The 23,249-nt window shown below is 33.5% G+C and overlaps 3 protein-coding genes across 5 annotated transcripts in view; all 3 read left to right on the top strand.

Annotated features, from left to right (window-relative positions):
* LOC108970916 (ankyrin-3-like) overlaps positions 1-2,899 on the top strand; it is a 19,286-nt gene extending 16,387 nt beyond the window's left edge. For all 3 annotated transcript variants that reach the window (XM_018936632.1, XM_018936633.1, XM_018936634.1), the window contains 4 exons: positions 669-963; positions 1,039-1,059; positions 1,251-1,636; positions 1,704-2,899. In XM_018936632.1, coding sequence (XP_018792177.1) covers positions 669-963; positions 1,039-1,059; positions 1,251-1,636; positions 1,704-2,017 — 1,016 coding nt within the window. In that variant the 3' untranslated portion in view covers positions 2,018-2,899. The remainder of the gene's footprint in view (positions 1-668; positions 964-1,038; positions 1,060-1,250; positions 1,637-1,703) is intronic.
* A 1,169-nt stretch (positions 2,900-4,068) lies between these two features.
* Positions 4,069-16,988, top strand: LOC108970910 (ankyrin-2-like). The gene is made up of 7 exons (XM_018936623.1): positions 4,069-4,074; positions 5,087-5,291; positions 11,907-12,066; positions 12,627-13,465; positions 13,525-16,659; positions 16,731-16,835; positions 16,897-16,988. The coding sequence occupies exons 1-7, from the start codon at positions 4,069-4,071 to the stop codon at positions 16,986-16,988; spliced, it is 4,542 nt and encodes a 1,513-aa protein (XP_018792168.1).
* Positions 16,989-20,843: 3,855 nt separating this feature from the next.
* Positions 20,844-23,246, top strand: LOC108970909 (the record flags this gene model as incomplete). The annotated part of the gene is made up of 1 exon (XM_018936622.1): positions 20,844-23,246. A coding segment is annotated over exon 1 (2,403 nt), but the record flags the coding sequence as incomplete, so codon positions are not given.
* Between the last annotated feature and the right edge of the window lie 3 nt (positions 23,247-23,249).

The following is a 23,249-nucleotide window of genomic DNA, read 5'->3' as shown; positions in this document are numbered from 1 at the left end:
AGTTTCAATATATAAAACTAGTTTTCTGGGAAACAGCTGTTAAAAATCTCATCTTCCATTCGAATCAACTAAAAAGTGAAAATTGATTTTTTGGAGTTTTTGACACCTAAGCCCCCTTTCCGTAGACCAGGTCACATATAATGTTTACGTAATACAGAAAATCGTATTACTAATACAAGCGCATACACCTGTAACTTACTAATACGAAAGTGCTTTAGAGGGGTACCATTTTGTTTGGAGCGTCCCACGCAGCGTTCCAAATTATAAGTCTGCTATTTAAATACTCCCTTCTTTTATAATTATTATATATCTAATCTGATGTGCGCTTTCAACATTTAAATTTTTTATAAACAACTCCATACATACATATATGTGAGCATTTTATTTCCATAATCCTCCGTTAAGTTTCCTTTCACTGCAAATGCGTTATCAGCTTTCATATTTAATCCGAAAGATTATTGATTGATGCATGTGTGTTTGTGATTCAAATTAAGGATAAATCTTAGCATATATTTATTTATGTTTCTAAAATTTTTTTTTGCACTGTTCGCTCCGACACCGCTAATGAACTGCAATAACAAATCGAAAAAAATTGGATTGTAATGGAATGCCAATCAAATATAATATTAAAACTCGTCAACTTACTACTACACATCCATCACCACCAGGCGAAGATAATATGTTATCCGATCAGCCTTACCGTTATTTGACAGTTGATGAAATGAAATCCTTAGGCGATGACTCCTTGCCAATCGATGTTACACGTGATGAACGCATCGACTCCAATCGCATGATGACCCACAGTGCTGAGTATGCTGGTGGAGTCGGTGGCCCATCGCAACCGCAGGCCATCGCAGAAGAGCTTATCAGTCCACACAAGGCTCAAGTACATGGCATTGGGAAATCTTATGTGGACGGTATTTATATGGGTAATGGTCTCAATGAGGAACAAAAATATATGAGGTGAGTTGCTAAATTAAAAAGTTTCTTATAATACTGAGTACGGAAATTTACTTATGAAACTCTGTTTACATGCAGCCGAAAACTTTCTTGGAAAAGGTACACAAATCTTCTGTAGAATATAAATTCGTACAACTTTCATTTGAGTTGGTACTTTAGGTTTATTTATAAGAATTTTAAGTTCAATTTAAGAATTATATATTTATCTCCTTACCGTTGTTGCACGTTTCCATCGAAATCTTGGCTTTTTTGCAGTTTATAATCGTCATATATTTATTTTAATCTTACAGTTTCCTTGTATCGTTTCTGGTGGATGCTCGTGGTGGTGCCATGCGTGGCTGCCGTCACAGTGGTGTGCGCATGATTATACCTTCGCGCTCCACTTGCCAGCCAACGCGTGTGACTTGCCGTTACGTTAAACCGCAACGCACCATGCATCCACCCCAGCTAATGGAGGGTGAAGCTTTGGCCAGTCGCGTGTTGGAGCTGGGTCCCGTGTCCACCAAATTTATTGGTCCCGTTATAATGGAAGTACCACATTTTGCTTCGCTCCGTGGCAAAGAACGCGAAATTATAATTTTGCGCTCTGATAATGGCGAAACCTGGCGGGAGCACACCGTCGACAATTCGGAAGAAATCATGCATGATGTGCTGCAACAATGTTTCGAACCCGAAGGTAAACTTTTAGCAATTTTTTTTTTTAAATATGTGTTGCATTGCTAATGCATTTTTGATATTCGTAGAAATCGCACAACTTGAAGAGCAAGGTGGCAATCATGTCTGTCGATTTGTTACCTATGACTTTCCACAATACTTTGCTGTGGTCTCGCGTATACGCCAAGAGGTGCATGCCATCGGACCCGAGGGAGGCATGGTATCCAGTACAGTGGTGCCACAAGTGCAAGCTGTTTTCCCGCAAGGTGCACTCACCAAAAAGATCAAAGTGGGCTTGCAGGTAAATCTCTTTAAACCACGCAAAGGTGTTGCACCAGAAAAATTGCGCAAAATCAGCGTTAATCATGTTCCAAAGAAGAAGCGTTTCTCACTTATTTGGTAAACTCCATATGTAATAGAATTATTACTAGCTATATGCAGAATGCGTACGTATATAATATATAAGAAAGAATATATATTCATCATAACAAATTTTGAAAATTAGTATACAATTAGAACAACATAACGTTACAGTTAAATATATATCAATTAGTCTTATGATGATGTATGATGTCATAAAACATAATCAATATGCATTTATATTATGGTGAAAACATAGCCGCAAACTACCATAATCGAGAACAATTTGAATCTAAACATAAGATTTGGTTATGCTCTATGTATAATGTTATCATCCAATAGAATGCAGTACAGATAGTATGTTTTGGAGATACTGTTACCTTCGGTCTACCGAATTATTGCTATTTCGCGTAATCTGAAGGGTTATTTCTCAGAATAAGATACTATATTGTAAGAAGTAAATAATATATTCTTCGTAAATCAACTATTTGTATCCTACTTTTCTGCATTCAGTATAAACCTAGTCTCTCACTTAAAACTAGTCTAAAAATAGCTTAGTAGATATTACTTATCGAGCATATGAGTAGAGAAGATTGCTATCAATTTGATTTAAAATAGGCGAAGATACACAATTTATAATTTTAGTTAGAAAAAGTGCATGTTATAAAGGTAAATAAATCCAGCGCAAACATACAAACAAAGTAATATTCAGAATAGTTTACAAAACGATCCATATCGTAAAATAACTGAAAATCAAAGAAATGAAGTGACTGGTAAACGAAAATTCCATGCTTTTGAAAGGGATTATTAAACAACAGACTCAGTAAACACATTGGTAGTGAAGTGGCGTCGGGGCATCTCGACAGGACAAAATTCATGGCATACTAACTGTCAAATCTATTGCTATTGCCATTGCCAAATCTGTATGTGGGCATTTGTTATCGTAACTCTGTAACGTCTGTAAATTAACAATATTAAACTAAATATTATCTTTTTGGAAACATTTATTAAATTATTTTGAAAATGTACTTTATTTTTATAATATAACACAACCGTGTATACCATATGTGTTAATGGTATATGTTGCCTCTTCGAAATTTTCATAGAAATGAAAACTGCGCTGTCAACCTGCTGAAGTGACAGCTTATTTCTTTCAATATATGTCATACTAATTAGTATTCCATATATTGCTTTCCATAAGCAATAGGGAATCTCCACAGGCAATAGGCACGGCAATAGAGTTAGTATAACATAAATTTTATCCTGCCGAGATGCTCCGCGATTCCATGCTGTCATATTTATAAAGCTATACTCTCCTCCATAACATATTTCCTTTATAAATTATCAAGTAAACATTTTTGAGATGAAATGGTTGAAAGAAAGCAATGCAATTTATTATCAACTGGTGGAAATAAACAATAGAATATAATCATAATATATAGATCTAAAATATAAAAAAAATTACCTAATGCAATAAATAAAGTCTACTATGTATTTAGGGGTTAGGGGTAGTCAGAATTTTCAAAAAAATACATTTTTTTTTGCATTTTCGTTAAGTGTAATAGCTTAAAAATATTCTCTGAAAATTTTACGTTGATCCGATAATTAGTTTTTGAGTTATTCGACAAATAACAAAGAGAGCTCGGGCACTTCAAAGCGCTAGTGTGAAACTTTAAACGCGTTTTTCTCAAAACTATATTTATTGAACTGGTGACAACTGTAACTCGAAAACCGCTCAGTAGATTTTAATGAAATTTGTACAGCTTTTAGAATACATAATAAACTCGTGCCTGATTGAAGGATTTTTATTTTTTCAACAATTTCGATTTTTTAAGACCAACTGTTGATTTTCCCCCAAAAATTAAAAAAAAAAAAAAATTCCTTCGATCAGGTCCAGGATTATCTATTTATAAAACTAAATTTCCGATTGATTTTAGATGAACCTCCAAGGATTTATGGTTGTCACGACAATTATTGAAAATTGTCATTTTTTCGTGCCTCTGACTACCCTAACTTAGTACGTTTAGAACATTTAGACTCGTTTGAGTATTATTTGTATTTGTTCTATCCTATTCAACATATGTATGTTTCTGTATGGACGTATGTATGTATCATTTGTATGCTCTATACCTTACATTAATTAGTCATTACTCAATATATATAACTATAATTAAAGTTAAACTTAATGGACAAATCGAAAATACCCAATAAATTTAGTTTCAATATAAACTTTAAAACAAAATGTTTTTTTTGTTGTTGGTGTGCATTTACTTAAAAAAGCGTGCGGAGAAATAATAAGTTAAAATGCGTCTAAAATGTTACAACACAAATTCACACAGTAAATAGTTGATGCAATTGGGTCTGGATTAGTGTGCCTCGAATGTGCCAAAGCAACTTACAAATAATACTATATATCGCATATACTCGTATACAAAATGATTTTTCAACGGCCCTTAAGAAGATAATTATTATTATAATTAGAATACCTTAACAAATACAAGTAAAAAGTTCATTAACAATGTAGTTTTTAAAGTTTATTTGATAACTAAATTTATTGGGAAGCTAATGGGCCTGAACATTTGTAATACCAGAAATTGCCGATGCAAGAAGTAGAATACATTACTGTATATTAAACATGTCAGCGCTTTACATACATATGTATACATATGAGGTACGCTTCCTTATATGTATGCACATATATAGGAAAATGTTCAGCAATTAGCTCAGAAGCCCAAACAGCTTCTTATATTTCATATAAACACATATAATTCAATAAAAATATAATATAATTTATAAGTAAAGTAAATCATAACATTTTTGTACAATTATAGAAGAAAAAAGGATTTTTCAATTTCGTTAATTCTAAAAATATCTTTAGTTAAGCAAATGCATACCTTTGTCGCTTCAATACGCTCTACTTGCTTTGTTCTTCTTTTCGCAACACTTGTACTTTAGTCTTAAGTGGCCATTTTCATGTTGAAATAATCATTTGTATATACATACATATAAGAACAGAACGCTAAACTAGCGAAAACTCACAGTTAACCATAACATAACTGCAATGGTAATCACAAAAATGTATCGATCATTTCTTGTGTTTACCTCATTTTAGGCACAACCAGTCGATCCAGATCTAACTGCTAAACTACTTGGTCGCGGTGTGGCCGTCTCGCCGATTGTAACGGTTGAGCCACGTCGTCGTAAATTCCATAAAGCCATCACATTGAGCATGCCAGCACCCAAAGCACATAGCCAGGGCATGATAAATCAATATTCCGGCAATACACCCACGCTACGACTACTCTGCTCCATAACAGGTATGTTTACACAGTTCGTTTCGTTCTATTATAATTGAGCCTTAGTAAATTCAAATTAGTCTTGAAGAAGGAGAAGAAAAAATTAATTAAATAATAACTATTCGTTAATATTTACTTAAAATAAGATTTGTATTTGTAACTTATCTTAGGTGTTTAATTTATGTTTGTCTTCATTTGTTCGTTTGGATAAATACTTGTACTTGCGTTAAGTTCATTTTATTGTTTTTAGTTGGATTCTTAACTAACTTACTTTAACTTTCTTTGTATTTGGTTTTTTACATATTTAAAATGACAAAATTTATTTCTATAAACTACATACTCACATAATTCTGTATAATCTTTTATTACTTTCCTAACCATTTAAGTCGGTGGTAATGTTGAGAAAGAGGGAGACATTTCAGTCATTGATATTTAAACTGCCTACAGACCCAAATATCATGTTTGAATACCTCTGAATCGCACCAAAAATAGTGTTTTGTAACGGTTTAGCAACATCAACTATTATGATCAATACATATACATATATGCATTTATAGATATGTATGTACATTATGTATACAGAACTGCATTTATTTCTTTAATTTTCTACTTGTACATTTATGTATTTTTCCAGAAGTAAATACCTGTTCTATGTGCTAAAGCCATCCATATAAATATTTAAGATATCATAAGTGCGATTTACTTAAATACTAACATATATACATATGTGTGTGTGCATCTTCATTATTTTTTGTTATTTTTTCAAGTTAGAACTCTTAACTGACCCAACCAGCTGACGTAGGGCCCTTTCGTAAGCATACAAATCCGTCTTATCCGTCTTATGGACTTTATGTCGTCAAATTTGCGGTAAATATTATGCAATGAGCCAACCTAATTTGAAAGCAACATCTCTGAGTGTGAGATTCGGTATGAAAAATACAAATTTGAGAGTTAAAGAGTGTGACCCTTAACAGAATATACTGCCTTATTTATAAATGTATATAAAAATATATGCACATGCGCTGGAAATAAAAAAATGTACTAATTATGTGTATGACGTTGGCGATTTAGGTATTAAACGACTCTTAAGTTCATTTAACAGAGAAATTCTAGGATAACCAAAGAACAGGTTACTTAAAGATTCGAGAGTTCGATGAAATTGATTATTTACGTTTACCTAGTGATCCATCAGAGAAATTCTAAGTTGATCAAAGCCCAGGTTACTTAAGGGTTCATGAGTTCGAAGAAATGTCTATTTACATTTAATTACCGATCCATCAGAATCGGATCGGTTTTGACGAAAGTATTGAGCTGATATCATTGACTTTTTAAAGCACTTAATAATGAATACTTCTCCACGCTATTAAGTGTGTTGCGGTGTAAGCCATTTTGATGGTTAGTAGCTGCTAAGTTGTTAGGTGTCTGTGAGTACTCATCACTCCACCCGTCTTGTTTATCGTCTTCTGTTTGCTATGTCTGTGTGTTTTTGTTGTTTTTATAATATTATATCTTCCAGTTGTCGGGGAGCAACTTAAATATATATAAAATTAAAAAGTGAATACACAAGAACGGTCATCAATCAGCATTTTGCTTTTACACACTCCTTCATTTTTATTTAAAATGTTTTTCGTTTGATATTTTGATTTGTTATTAATAGTAAAGTACATAAATGCCCTTATAGATATTAGGATAGTCATTTAATAACATATTGTAATTATAGATCGCTCATGTACCCAACAACTATAAAAATTGCTTCAAGCAAATGAAGAATTAAATAACAGAAATTTAATAACTTATTTAGTAGATAACCTATATAATATGAATGTTTATTTAGTGAGCATACAGCATACTAATTTTATTGATATGTATGTTTGTATGTAAAAAGTACATAATCACATACTCAACATGTCAGTAAAAGCTAGTAAATAATACCTACAAAAATTGCGTGTTTTCGCTTAAATTGTTATCCAATTATCATTCTATCACATTATGGTTGTATGTATTCGCATAAGTTTTGGTTTTCTTTTAAATACCATAAACCAAATTCGTACGCCAGATCATACGTAACACTTGTACAATCCCAACTTTCTTGCATCTACAATGAACACAATACATATGTAACACCACCATACATACACCAAAATTAATACACATGCATTCGAACATATCTACAAACATATGGAATCGACTCATATGCCAACAATATGAGGTTAACAATAATTTCGTTACTTTTTCGATAATTTTTAATTAATTCGTGTTTGGCTTTTCGTTGAAAAAATGATTCAGTTATTAAAATTTATTTCGTTTATTTCGGATTGCCTTTGTTGTTTTTCTCTGATTTAGATTTCAAAATGTATTCGATTCGTATATAATTTTGTACTAATGCGTAAATGCATATGTGCACGCATACCATTCTTTTATTCCATCATTGAAGGTGTGTTTCGGAAAAGATCTCTAAAAGGTAACTAGCAATTTCAAAATCACAAACATGTATGAAATTTCAAGTTCAATTAAGACAGACAAAAGCATTTTTGTATTTTGAGTTATTTGTTATTAGATTTACATACATATATCTGAGCCCAAAGTTCAAATCAAATTTACAAAAAGAAGAAGAAAAAATTTTAACAAATTTATTACACGAAATCAAGAAAATTTTTTGTTTGATAAATACTGAAATCAATATATGTACGATTAATTTTACGATTTCGATCAAACAGCTCCAATTTCTATATTATTCCAATACATAAATATATAATAATATGCTTTGAAGCAAAACTTAACTACGAAATATATGTACTACCTAAGTTTCTTTGGTTTGTTGGACTTCATTTCGATAAGTTTGATTTGCTTTTACTTTTTCACAAATGCGCAAATTTTATTATAAGTATTAATTTTATTATTTGTTCAGCAATTCATATAATTAAGTAAGCGAATGTCTTAAGAGTCGTTTTCAAAATTTTTCATTAAATTAATGCTGGGGTTGTCAAATTCTAAAATTATGATTGAAAATTCAAGATAAATATACTATATGTACAATATACTGCTATACCGTTTTAAAATCCGCCGCGACTTACCAATCTGGAAAGTTTTCCCTCAAACATGTTCATACGGGTTTTATTTCCGAAGTAATATACTAATATTTATGCTCTGTAATTGAATCATTGTAAATAAAATGTTCTACGCCTTTTATTTCACCAGACAACCGCTGCATAATTTAAAATAAATATTAAACCATTTGGAGGCTATTTCATAAATTTCGAAGGCAAAGCACCATTTACTTGTTTTGATATTAAATACGAGCTATACACGAATGCACAGCGAATGTATAAGCTATTAAAGTACTAACTAATAAGAGATAATTAAATCTTTAAGCTTTGCTTTCATTTTATTAATTTGTAAACAAAGCGCGATTTTTATAACTGAAATAAAATAACTTTTCCATAAATTTCTGCACAAATAGGTTAGGTAACCTTTTCACATTATATGACAAATAATCACGAAAAACAGTTTTCACTGCAAGTTACTCTTTGGTCCAAAATAATTGTAAACACTTTCTTAGAAATTTTGGCTTTAATTATTATTATTATAATTTTTTATATCGAAATAGAATATGTTAAATGATTTTCGTGAATATAATTTTATGCAAAATAGCTCAATCATATGAACTAGAGAAAGGTAAAAAAATAAAACCATTCTATAGGCAAACACTATCATATCAAAAATTACGACTTGATTGATTAAAGCCAATCCGATAGAGAGTAATCAAGTAAGCCCAAACAACTGTAAATGAATTAGTCGAAATTTAACTTACTTAAATCTGACTTAATCATTGGCTGTTGGAGAAATAAAAGCACGCACAGTAATTGTAAAATGACTTGTTTCAAAGATTTATTATTCTGATATTATTATGTTACAATTGACAAATTCGTTATTTTATAACATTGACAGACGGCAGCGTTAATCCGGATTAATGCAGGAGTTAGTGAAGATAACTAACTTTAGAGATTTGCATTTTCGTTGGCAATATTGTTGAAAATGGCAAATTTCAATCTATTGTGAATGAAAAACAAGCAACACTGACAGTTGTTTTTCAAATTTTCCATAATAAAACAAAAGGTTTTATGTTATGAAGTTATGTTATTGTGCAGTTTTAATAATAATATGTTTTTGTTAGAAAAAATGTTTTTTTAAAAATTGGTGTGCTAACAAGAGCAATGCTTATCATCTGTCCATTTTCATTACAAATATTATAAAAATGACAATCAGCTGTTTAAGAGAGTTTCAAACTCAAATAGCTGCCGTCCTTCACCTACAAATTTGGATCTGATTAAGTGTGGAGTTAGTTCGGATTAACGCTGCCGTCTGTCAAGGCTATTCGACTTAACTGGTTTTCTTTGCAATTCATGTTGATGAACAATCACATTGTGGGCGTGTCTTTGGCAGTGTGTCTCCGCCATGCTTTTTCACTGACAGTCTGTTAATTTGAAAGATATTTCACTTGGGCTAAAGTACATTTACACACATATATACTTCTCCTAGCATTCCCAGCGAGCTGTTTAAAATTATGGTTTATTAACTTTCTGATGCGTTTCTTAGAGCGAAAGTTATTCTATTTTGTACATATGCATGTACGTTTGAAATTAATTAAGAATTGCACAAGTTACTATACAGTTAAAGAGCAAATTACTTTATTTCCAAACCGTTTTGTACACCATTGATATTTATTTTGCAAATTTTATAATTGTATGTACGTATACATATATTTTTTGAGAGGTATGTGAATATTTTAGTCTGATTTTAATTAAGTTAGAAAGTTTAAAATTCAATAATATAATTTTTAGACATTTTTCTTTTTATCTAAAAAATAAAAGAACAGACCTGAAACTGATCAATTCAGAGGTTTTGAACCAAAATACTTCAAAACAATATCAAAAACTAAGTTCTTGTTTCGGAACTTCATAGCTATTAGGTAGTCGAAAAAGAATTTTCGTATTTCTAATCAAACTTCAGACTTCCTTTATAATGAATTTTATTGAACCAAATATTATATGTACCATTTTGGTCGACCACTTTTTGCTATTTTTCCGCTCGAGACATTTTTCCATAAGTGTAAAACTTTTCTGGTTTCTCGGCGAAAAACTGCAAGAGTTAATTTTCACAGGCTTCTCTCCAAGCCAACCTTATTGCATTAAAAGAGTTATGCATTGACTGGAACAAACTTTCGAACAAATCTTCAGTGTTGAACAGTACATATTTGTTACCGATGATTGGGCTTGCGAACGAAACTGAAAATTTGGTTAGTGATGTCATCGTGACATATACATTATTTCCATCATAAGTGATACTTCGCGAAGAAAAAGACTTTGAGTTACAAGTACAAAATATAGTTTCAGATATGGAGAGGATTGTAGATCGAAATGAACGAATGAACAAGTGATCTTATTGATCGGGAAAGTTCGCATCAACAAGTAAATTTTGTTATCGAATTTTATCTAAATGTATTAATTTCGAATTTAATTTATGTTAATTTATTTATAACTTTACTTAATTCTTTTGCACATATGTTAAAAATGAAATGAATTTACAAATGTAACTTTCAAACTAACAATTTGAATTTCCTACTGTTTGTGGTACCAAAGAGAACTTTTCTGAAAAGGGGAGCCCGTACATTATTCGAAACTATTTGGAACATTCTAACTAAACAATAGTGTTGTGATATTTTGAAAAGTGCTCTTCATTCACATAATTTGAAAATTTTCACTCGAAAGCAAGAAACAAATCACAGTAATTTCATAAAAGTTCAGTTATTACGAACAAAAAATACAAACGAAATACATAAATATGCCAAAAAACCGGCGCAGCTTATATAACACACATTATTTTCATGCATTATGAACTTTTCGACTTCATATTTATTTCAATTTCAGTACTTTGTTAACATTCTCCAAACTTGTTTTATAAGAATTTTACTTTCTAATTATTTATGTTTAATTTGGCTATTAGTCATGATTTTTTAAATACTTTTTTTTGCCTTCAGACACTTACACGAAAAAAACAACAACAAAATATTCACATTCCATTGATTTTAATTAATAAAGCGCATGTTTTAAAAGGTTGTTCAGAGAAAACGAAAAAAAAAGAAATAAAAATATGTATAATAGCGATAAAATAGCTTTAAACTGATCTGTTTATTGAAGTATAACCATTTTGAAAGCAATATACTCGTACTTATATATATATATATGTGTACATATATTTAATGTTATTTACCGCTAACTTACAAATATGCTTGACAATTGCGATTTTACCTCAGTTTTACATTTTGCATCCATACCTCACAGTTTCTAACTAAGTTTCTTCTATCTCCTTTAGAAGCTTTTCATTAAGCTTTTTTTTTTTTGGTTTGTCTTTATGTTCATTTCATTTAACAGCGACACCATTTTAATAATTGTTTTATTTCCTTGGTTCATTGAAAACATTTTTTACAACTCTTTTTCCTTAAGTTTTTGCTAATGAATTTGTAGTAGAAAAACAAAAACAATAATTATAAGATACATGTTTTTGTTGGATATGCTCGTTGACGCAAGGATCTTACTTTTGTGGCATTGTCTTTTTTCTATGTGTCGCTTGATTTAGGTGGACCGTCTCGCGCCCAGTGGGAAGACGTTACTGGCTCCACACCGCTGACCTTCGTGAATGATTGTGTTTCGTTTACGACTACTGTCTCCGCACGATTTTGGTTAATGGACTGCAGAAATATTTCCGAGGCTACCAAAATGGCAACCGAACTATACAAGTGCGTATTTAGATCTCAAAATAGCATGCTCCTACTTTTACACCTATACAGTTAGATATATTTCAACGGACATTCAAAGAAGAGAAGAGAGAAAAAGTTTTAAAAATAAATGTCTATGTAGGTTAATTGGAAATGATGTGAAATATTGCGACAAGTCTGCGGTTCTTTATGAAAAGTATTGTTAATTATGCAATTAATATACTTTATTAGGCAAAATCACATATGAACTGATTGCCCTCAATTTTGGTAGATACACAAGAATCTTTTAAGGGGCTAACCCCACTTTCGATAAATTTTCGGACGGCATACCGTCTATCTTCGATTTGAGATGAACATAGTGCAGACGAATGGTCGTAAAAAGAAATTCGTTATTTTGAGAATTCTATTAATTGGTACATACCATAAGTAGTATGTGCATCGCTCTACATCTCGGCTATTAATAGCTGCGCAGCGTTTTCAATAGAACACAGTGTCGAACATGCTTCCGAAATATTAGTGAAGAATTTACTTCTTGAAAATTATACCCCTATTATTGTTAAACACTTTTGTTTTTTATTTAGGGAGGTAATACATGTGCCGTTCATGGCCAAGTTTGTGGTCTTCGCAAAGAAAGTGGAACCGTACGAAGCACGTTTGCGTGTGTTCTGCATGACTGATGACCGTGAAGATAAAACACTAGAAAAGCAGGAACTCTTTACAGAAGTTGCCAAGAGTCGCGACGTTGAGGTGCTGGAGGGAAAGCCACAATACATTGAAATGGCAGGTAACTTAGTGCCAGTCACTAAATCTGGTGATCAATTGCAATTGCAATTCAAAGCGTTTCGGGAGAATCGTCTACCATTCACTGTACGTGTGAAGGATCAACACGCTGACATTGTTGGGCGTACATTATTCATGAAGGAGCCCAAAGTTGCCAAGGGCGAGCCACCGCAACATCCCATCTGTATTTTGAATATCGTGTTACCGGATATTGTTATACCGGATACAACTACCGAATTCAGTGATAAGATCACAACCACCTATCGAAGCTCCCTCTTTAGTTTGAGTAAACATCAGAATGATCACTATATCGGCGATATACGTATTGTGGATCTGTCGAATTTATTAGGCAAGGATTGGATACAATTAGCCTCTGAAATCGGTATAAGTACGGAGGAGATAGATGACATTATAAATCAAAATACCGATAGTATTGCGCGGCAGGCCCAAAGCATGATTCGTCTATTCAAGGATAAACCAAATTATGATATTCACGCCTTAGAAGATGCGCTCAAAAATATTGGCCGTGAGGATATTATGAAGAAGTGTAAAAGTGGGCGACTTTCGCATTCGCGTGACTTTGACGAAACTGATATTATGAAAAATTCCGAATCGGTGGAGGAACTCGTGCGACAAGAGAGTAAGTAAAGCTTAGTTATATCCTATTGTATGGTTGCAATTAAATATTTTGTATCTTAGGTAAACGGATTCAACAGATTCACGATCACGAGGAGGTTAAATATTCGGCAGAAGAGAAGGAAGTAGAAGAGTCCGAATCAGATGAGGAAATCACGAAGCGTACTGTTGCCGAACGACGAGAGAAGATTGTGAAACGACTCTCTATCGAACGGCAAATACCTGCTTCATCACAGAAGAAAGAGATCTCACGAGAAATTTCCGAAATAAAACGTAAGAGTCTTATCGAGGATAAAAAGGCTATACATGAATCGGAAATCATGATGCAGTTACCAACAGATAACATAGTTAAGTCAACCGTTGCTCCTGACCAAGTAATGAAAATGAAAATGGGTAAAATGGATTCTGCCGAAATAAGTAAAAGCGATTTTGATAAGGAATTGACGCACAAACTAAAGACATCCGGACGCAGTTCTGAAGAGGAAGATTCAGCAACCGAATACAAGATCGTTGAGGGCGATGAAAATTTGAAAATAGTACAAGATATCAGCGCCGCCGAAACGTCAAAGAAGCTTCAGGACTTCCCGATGGAGTCAGAACAAGATACAACCAAGCAACTAACTGAAGACTTTTTAAATGCTGAGAAACAGACTCAACTTCCAGTAGATATAACATTCAGTGAGAAGTTTGTCGAAGAGGTCAAGGAAAAAGAAATGAAAAGCTCTGAATTGGACGAGAAATCGAGTCAGAAGATTGAAAAAATTATCTCTGTATTTGAGAGTGGCAAATCTGACGAGAAGGATGGAACTGTTAGTAAAACGTCCACCATTACGGAAACCATCCAAGTTGCCATGGAAGGTAAAGTAAAGGGTACTTCCATTGAAGATAAAATTGCTGATTTCGAAGCAAAAGGAGTTACTTATGATATGAAATCCGTGTTACCAAAAGATCTAAAGAAATACGAAGATACACATGCAGATGATCTCTATGAAGCACACCAAGAACCTATTAAGTCATTTGAAAAAACAATTACAGAAGACTTTTTAGCGTTAGAGCAAAAATCTCAAATGTCACCAGCAATTAAATCTATTCAAGAAATTACTACTGCCAATGAATTATCAAAAGATTATACAGATGTAATAGAAACCGCTCCAGCAGCTCCGGTTGCCGAAAAGAGAACGTCATTTTCTGAGAAATCGTCAGAGCCAATAACGCGTTCATCTATTGAAACACAATCCTCAAAATTCAGTATGCCAGATGACAAAGAAGAGCAGGTCTTTCCTAAACCAACAGGGATTATAAAAGAATTCGAGAAACATATTGAGAAAGATAGCGAAATTGCTAGCTCTGAATTCTCGTACATGGAACAGAGATCACAAAAGGAAATTACGAAACCAATAAGTGAATTTGTAACCAGCACGGCGGAGGTGTTTGAAACAACGGCTGATGCTTTTGAAATTACCACTGACTTAGAACTGCCAGTGAAAGAAGCAGAAAGAACGAAAGCTCAATTAAAACAAGTCACAAAAGAATGGGACGGAAAAACTCTAACAGGCATTCAAAAATCCTCAGGTGATGTCACAAAACCAGAGCATATAGAAGATAAATTGTTGACAACTGAGCCGATTACTACAATTTTCAAAAGCCAGGAACCAGGAAGTGTAACAAAGACTGAAGTAATTTCGACCACGACATATTTGGATAAAATTGAAGAGAAAGTGATTAAAGATAGTGAAGTCGATGATCTGATAAAATTCGCTAAACTGAGGGAAGGTACGAAGGAAACGCAAGTAGAATCAGAAACAGTAAAAACCACACAAATATTAAATATATTTGAGAGGGAATCAGATTCTTCCACAATTCAATCAGCAGTTGGTGATATTGCAGCTGACACAAAAATCACTTCAGATATATTGAAAACTGGCAAAGAAATATCCACAATTGAGCCCAAGGAATTAAGTAGTGATTTTTCAGGTGACGAAAAAGATGCATTAGACATGAGGTTTGACGGCACTAAACATGAACAAACTAAAAAATTAACGCAAGATTTCTTGCTAATGGAGCAGCATAAACAAGTGCCATATTCCAGAGAATCCCAAGCCGAAGATGAAAAATTTCAGCTTTTGAAATCGGTCACACACACAGTCGTGCCATCTATTTTAAGTTCAACTGTTCTCCCTGCTTTACCAACTGATTTGAACGTTAAGCAAGAACCAATATCGTTGGTAGATGTACAAGCAACTCTAACCGATACTGCTTCGAAAGAAGAACAACCAACAAGGGATACACATACGGTCGAAACGAAAAGCGCCATGAGTGACCTGATCAAATCAACAAGCGTTATAATGGCGACTGTACCGAAAGTTTCAACAGAGGAGGCCATTATATCATTGGAGGAAAGTCTTACAGATATCAAACGTGAAGAGAAGCCCATGCAGCTTCCGACAGCTTCGGAGAAATTCACGCAAGGTAGCCAGCCAGAGACAACTCCAAAAGATTTTGAACCAGAAATTATAATTGATGAGAAAACCACAACACTCAAGATGAGTTCAGCAGTAACGGATACGGTCAAAGAAGAGAGTATAAAACTTGTAGAATCCATTAAAAAGCTAGAGGAAACCATTAAGGTAGTCGATAAGCACGAAGAAGACGGCATCGAGTTGGCTGCTCCTGTAAATGAGACGGACAAAGTATCAGCCGTGGGTATAAGAAAACTAACCGAGGATTTCCTCACAATAGAGCAAACAAAACAGTTTTCAACAAGCACCAAACCGGTAAGAGAAACAATTGCAACTGATTATCATGAAAAATCTACAATACCAACAACGGATGAGAAGCGAGAAGAGAAGGCAGATTCATTCACTAGCCTGCAATCGGCTGGTCTGAGCGAGGAAATTACTAAGATAGTAACGGAGGCAGCAACAAAAATCGATGCCATTAAAATGACGAATGACTTCTTAGCGACAGAACAAAGCACACAATTACCCATCGTGAAGCAATCAAATGACCAAACTGCAGCTCAACTTGATGCACAAATTTCGCCAAAATCGGCTCTTGACCTTGCCGCACCTGCACCTGTGGAACCACGCAAATCTATAACACTGACAGACGCTGAGTTTTGTAAGTCAGTAGAGGAAACGATCACAAAGAAGATGAGTGCGGGACAAATTGAAATCTGTGACGAGCTCAAAAATAGCGGTACACATTCATTTTTAATCTAAGCGTTAATGTTATTAGCATTCATTGTATTGTTCACAATTTTTATGCAGCGAGCGACATACCACATTCTCAAACCCCACCGCCAACTCCGATCGATACTAGAACTGATAGACAAGAAGAAGAATCCTTACCACGGGCTAAGTTCGTTGAAAAAGGTACACGATCCCGTATATTATAGCTTTTAAATGTACTCGTCTTTATATACTTACATTCTAGATAATTTGTCTGACACTGTGGTCACTTTGCACAAGACCACAGAATCGACATTCGAACGTGTTTCGGGAATTTCCAAAATCGGTAAGCACTAAACAATGCCATTACCAGTATTTATTATTAGGAGACTCTCATGTTTTTGTTGCCTTTTAGCATTTTATGAAGTAAATAAACTTATATAATCGACCACCATTTTCTTTTGTTTGTATGGCATACTGTAGATTTCCATTTTCTGTTATCGTATCATCTAATCTTTACTTTTTTACAGTATCTACATATTTACAATTTGATTTCCCATAGGCTTTTTGTGTGCAAATTCCATTCATGTTATAGTGTACAAAACGATGTTTATCAGTGCTTACTGAAAACAAAAAAAAAAAAAAAATCAGGATTTGTGTCATAAGAAGTATCAGAAGCTAATTGAATGAATTAGCGGCTGGTAGTGATGAAAACCAATAATAAAACTATTGACTATGAACGAATATTGGTAAGGATCGAACACCCACTGAGAGTATTCTATTACCCTATACTCTATATTTGGATACTTATGTACGTATACTATATATGTATGTATGATAGGGAGGTAAATCATGTGCAAGAGTCCGTTTAAATAGCCTTAATTAGAAATTAGCTTACTAACGTACTAGCATTCCGGCACTCAGTGGCAGTTAGTTAAGCCCACATACATATATACATACATATCCGTACTTATGAAAACAAGAATGCAAGTGGTCATCAACAAAACTTTTTCGAACCAATGAACCCAAAAGACTCTTTAATGGTTTCCATATCGATCGATTTGTTGAAATTTTCACTTACGTTGCATTGCCAAGGTTAAAGGTTGCAGAAGCAGAGACAGACCACTCAAACAAAATGTGCTAACACATACACAATCATACGCAATAAAATGTTGTTGTGTATTTTAATTAACTGTGCTGTTATTTTACTGACAAAATATCCAAAGTATCAGATCTCACACGCACGTTTCTACATACATACATACATATATAGATTCACACGGGTCATAGGTAAGACACATATATGTATATGCTTAACAGTATTTACAAGTACATAGCACTATGAGTGCCTGCGTACACTTTCCTTTCCGACGTACGTTAGTTTTCTGAGTCATGGAGCGCATGGACTGCACTTCCGAAACTACCAGTCTACAGCAATACATACCTGAATGCATACATACATATATACATACGCGATATGCCTCGTTGTTGGCAACGCCACCTCCCACCTAGTTTGTACGCCTGCCCTTAACTAATTTAATTTATACAAAGTTGTGAGAAAATATTTTCTTTCTTGTGAAATGCTAGTGACAATTCGTTTACAGTAAGATACTTGACTTTCGCGTGAACGTTGCTCGCTGTTCGTAAGCTAAAAGTTGGTTAACAAAGTTTGAAACCCATCGAATATTTACACAAATACATATATGTATATATATACGCCTTTGGACCATAAATATTTTTGAGTTATTTCCAATGTAGTTTTCATTTTATCAAAACAAAATATTTACCAAATATCTACTAGCCGTAGATTTACGATTTGTACGTTTCTTTATAATAACGTAAATAAGTAAAGTTCATTTATAAGATTATCAATAATAATCACGTTGAAATCAAACGGTAAGTTACATAAACATGTCCTAGTCCCTGTGGTCTGAGGTTGAGAATAAAAGTGGAAATTTATTAATCATATTAAATATGGAAAAAAACGGTGTGTATTGGTTTTATTGCTAAGATCAGGCATACATATTTTACATAGCATAACAATACATTAATCGAAATGAATTTGTTAAACGTTTGCAATTTTAAATGGAAGATATTATGATGAACAGTCAAACTACTTCAAGCTAATTTGTTCAATTTGGTTTGAAATATGCATATGTATAAGTTAATAGTCATGTATTTATGTAAGAGATGACTCGCCTACTAAATTGAGTGAGTGTACATTTAAATGCCACATATGTAAAACGTGATTACTTTAAATATAATAATAATGAGAAAACTTATCTTAAAGATATCCTAAATTGAAAAATGTTGCAACTTTCCTTATGCTCAGTGTCATTCCGTCGTTATTTGAGCGGATTTTAAGTGCATAAAAGTCTCAAACTAGTCAACTTCAGACATACAATGAATAATATACGAATGGAAACGACACAATTCTTGCCATAGTGCAAATAACGGGCACATAAATATTGCTAGGATTGGATTCTTGAAAATATTTCAACAGAAATCTCTCACGTTCTGTCCAATCTCACTCCAGTACATCCTAATCTTAATAGCACAAAAAAATTAATGCTTCGTGCCTTTACTAGAGAGTTTCCGCTTGCTTAAAATAGCAACTGAACTGGTGAAAATGTGCGGTTGATTAATGCTAAGGGTTTTATGCCAACTTACACTTTTAAAGTGTGTCTTTGAAATTTCAATTATAAAATAAATTCTCAAAACTACATTTAGCAAAAGTAAATTGAGACATAGCAAAAAAAAAAAAAAAAAAAAAAAAATTATTGGGAACTCAAATAAAAAGTAAAAACTTTCAATTTCACTCAAACTTTATAGTAGTAAAATCTGCTATGCGGTAATCGCACACAGTATCAGTTGCTGATGTGCATTAAAGTAATCGGTATACAAGTGTTTTGATATAATCTTCTGCTAATTATGAGACACCCGTTTAGTTCAAAGAAATGAACCATATGAGAGTGAGAAGCCCATAGCTTTCAATAAATACATATGTATGTACAGAAGCCGAGCGTTAAAAAAATCTGATTTTTCTTGTCTTACATTTACATTATAATAATTGATTTATATTTGTATAGCTTAATTTCGTACTTAAGTCTTTTGTTTGAGAAAATGCAATTGACACGATTACTTTGTATATATGTAAATTTTCTGACAAAATATGTTGATGTTTTAAGTTATTAACACACGCTAAATAACCATATTTTATAACGCGGTTTTGGTTTTAGGTTAGTCATTAAATGTGAAAAGAAAAGTATTCTTGCACTCGCTTATTATTTACACACTCGTCGTATTATTTTATGCTTTTAAAATCAATTAGGCAATGCAGCGGCTGTATGTATCTCGTTTAACGTTCATTTCTCTATATTATTCTGTATGTTATATGAAGTCGTGGTTGGACAAGCTTTTACGAAAATTCAAAATATCATTCGTGCTGTTTCCTTAGATAACTTTGTACACTCAATGGCCTCGAAAATCGTTTCATAATTAATATTTATTTAAAAATGCAAACGTTACCTTACTTGTATGTAAACATAAATGTAATTTTAAGTAACGGTAATAATTCAATACTCGCACAACAAGACAGAAACACCAGCTGCATATAATCCACGACCTCGTATAGCATATTACGTCTACACATAATCATATAATCGTATTAACATAAAATGGCGATGCGCAGCTTTGAACTGTTTATGTTGGTGGCTAGCTGGTCGTATCATTGTAAATTTATTTTTTTGTTGCTTCACACACCATATACTCGTATCACATGCAACTTGGTGCCTACATAAAAATTTATCATACGAATCAATACACCATCTCACTTATGCATGTTGTCAACTAAATACTAAATAGATAAATATAGTATAGTCTCACCAACTGACCTCATTGATTTGTCAGTCGATAATATTTATAGTATTATCCATTAGTGTTAATTTTACTTGTTATTTTACATCGCATATTCCTTTGAACCGCTTTTAACCGACTGGATTTGCAACTGAAAATGTATAATAAATGAAATAAATTAATTCATGTAATGCAATTTGAACGGCATAAACAGAGCACGTCAGCATTCAAAATATAAAACCTAGTAGTTTTGCCAAGATTACTGAATCTGAAAAGTCGCCCGACACGAATAATACACCTGGAGCAGTTAAGCCACACGAAGTTGATGAGCTTAGAGACACTACCTCATTTTCAGAAATGAGTGGTGGTAGTCAAATTAAGACAACCATTACAACTGCTGTAACCAGAACAGAAATGTCACATATACACGACACAGCTTATGATAAGGATAGTCAAAAAAGAAATGCACCTAAAGTGACTATAGATGATGCGTTGAATACAGAAAATTTAAAGGGACGGGGTGATGTTAAGCGCAAGATAATCGAATTGGAAAATGCGAAAAACATAATGCCAATATCGGCTATTGGCAAGCAAAAGTCTTTGGCTGAGATTGGTGAAAAAATTCCAGCAGTTAAAGAAGTGGTGAAGGATTTTGAAGATAAATTGCAAGACTATAGCGTTGAAACAACACCATTTAAGGTGCGACAACGTGATTCAACGCCAGCCCACGTGGATGAGAGTGTTTTGGAGCGTCAAATATTAACCGATGTCGATCTTGCATTGGAGAACCTTATATCTCATGAGCCACCAGCACAAGAGGTGAAACTGTCGCCTGTAACGGCCATAGAGACTAGATTGGATAACTCCGACGTGCCAAACGAAGAAATTTGCGAAAAAGTCTGCATGAAACGTAAAATGTTCGAAGTAGCTAAAGAAGAGATTAAGTCAGTTACTACAGATGAGGCAGATCCAATGGAGAAGTCACCAAAAGCAATTGATTTGCCATCAGCGGATAGCGAAGATTCTGGTATTTTGCCAAATGTCAAAGATGTTGTTAAAACATTTGAGCAGAAGTTTGCTTCTCTACAATCCTCACCATTACCTGCGCGCAAGCAGGTTGTTCGTGCGGACAATGAAGTAGACATTACTTATTTAGGCGAACAAGGTCTTAGTCAAACTGACGAAATTTTAGAAACAATAGCTGGATCAGCGCTACCAGAACATGGTGAAATCATGACTCAGGCAAGGTTGGGTAGCTCTTTAGGAAAAGAACAAGTAGAACAGTTTTCAGATCCATTAGTTAAAAAACAAATAATGTCTGAAATAAATAGAGATTATGGCACTAGCCTTGTTGATCAGAATACCCCAAATGACAATAAGATAGAAGTAGTTTCTAAGGTCACCGATGAACCACAGGCTGCGAATAATGCGAACGACTTCATTGAAACGATATGTGATAAAACCGAATTTCCTATCGGAGGAACAAATGTGATAGACAATTCAAGCTTCCCAATGACGGATAAAGAAGATGCTGACTCAACCTTTGACAAACAGGATACTGATATTACTAGTATAAAAAAGTATAAATTAAAAATTTATGAAACTATTGAAAATGAGCGTGAACTAGAAGTTTGTTTAGGGAACCTTAAACAAAGAAAATATAGCGTACAAAATGTGAAATCTTCCGATGAAACCTCAACGATCAAACGATTTCCTGTCCCGCTATCGATACCGATAAGTGTGAAAAATGAAACTAAAAAAGGAATTAATAAAATAGAAAGTTCCTCCAAAGAGGAGCAAAACGCTATCTCATGCGAGCATCTGAACATAAATCAATTAAAACTGAAGACATTCAGTAGACCGCCGGTGCCTTTAACGATGACAAACAACATTGAATGGACTGACGAAAAAATAAAAAGGTTAAAAACGTCAGATCCTCACATTCTTCCGAAACAAAAAGACTTCAGAATAACTTCCGAGAAAACTGAACTGATGACTACCGAAGATTATATCAGCAGTGAACACCAAAATAACATTTTCCATCAAAAGGCTATAACGAAAGAAAATACAGATAACACACTTGACGAAAAAATTGAACATAAAATTAATTTTAGAGATCAAACTAATACTATCAAAGACCAAACATCTCTTCTACACACACTTTCCACATTAGAATCCAAAAGCAAAGACACAGATTTCAAAGATGTTCAACCAGAAGAAAAATATAAGTTTTCTCTTGACATTGTCAAGCCTGTTTTCCACGTTTATTCTTCTGAAGAAATAGAAGAAGACTATAATAAACATATGGTCACTGATATGAAACAGGTATTCCCGTTAGAACCATTTGTAGGCAAACAAGACGACATAGACACTAAAGACGTACACCCAATTTCGAAACCAGTAGATAAACCAAAATCTCCGCTTGACATTGCTAAGCCTGTTCCTCATGTGTACTCTTCTGATGAATCAGAGGTAGAGTTTGACAAACCTAAAGTCGCTGATATGAAACAGGTTTCACCATTAATACCGATTTTAGGCAAACCAGATGATAAAGGCACTAAAGAGACTCACGCAATTTCGATACCAGTAGATAAACCAAAATCTCCACTTGACATTGTTAAGCCTGTTACTCATGTGTACTCTTCTGATGAATCAGAGGTAGAGTTTGACAAATCTAAAGTCGCTGATATGAAACAAACGTTACCATTAGTACCGTCTGTGGGYAAACCTGATGACAAAGACACTAAAGGCGCTCAACCAATT

The sequence above is a fragment of the Bactrocera latifrons genome, unplaced genomic scaffold (assembly GCF_001853355.1).
Source record: "Bactrocera latifrons isolate USDA-ARS-PBARC rearing strain unplaced genomic scaffold, ASM185335v1 scaffold_316, whole genome shotgun sequence".
In the NCBI taxonomy this organism is placed as follows: Eukaryota; Metazoa; Arthropoda; class Insecta; order Diptera; family Tephritidae; genus Bactrocera; species Bactrocera latifrons.
Note: the sequence above shows the minus strand (reverse complement) of the source record. Positions and strands in the feature narration are given on the sequence as shown.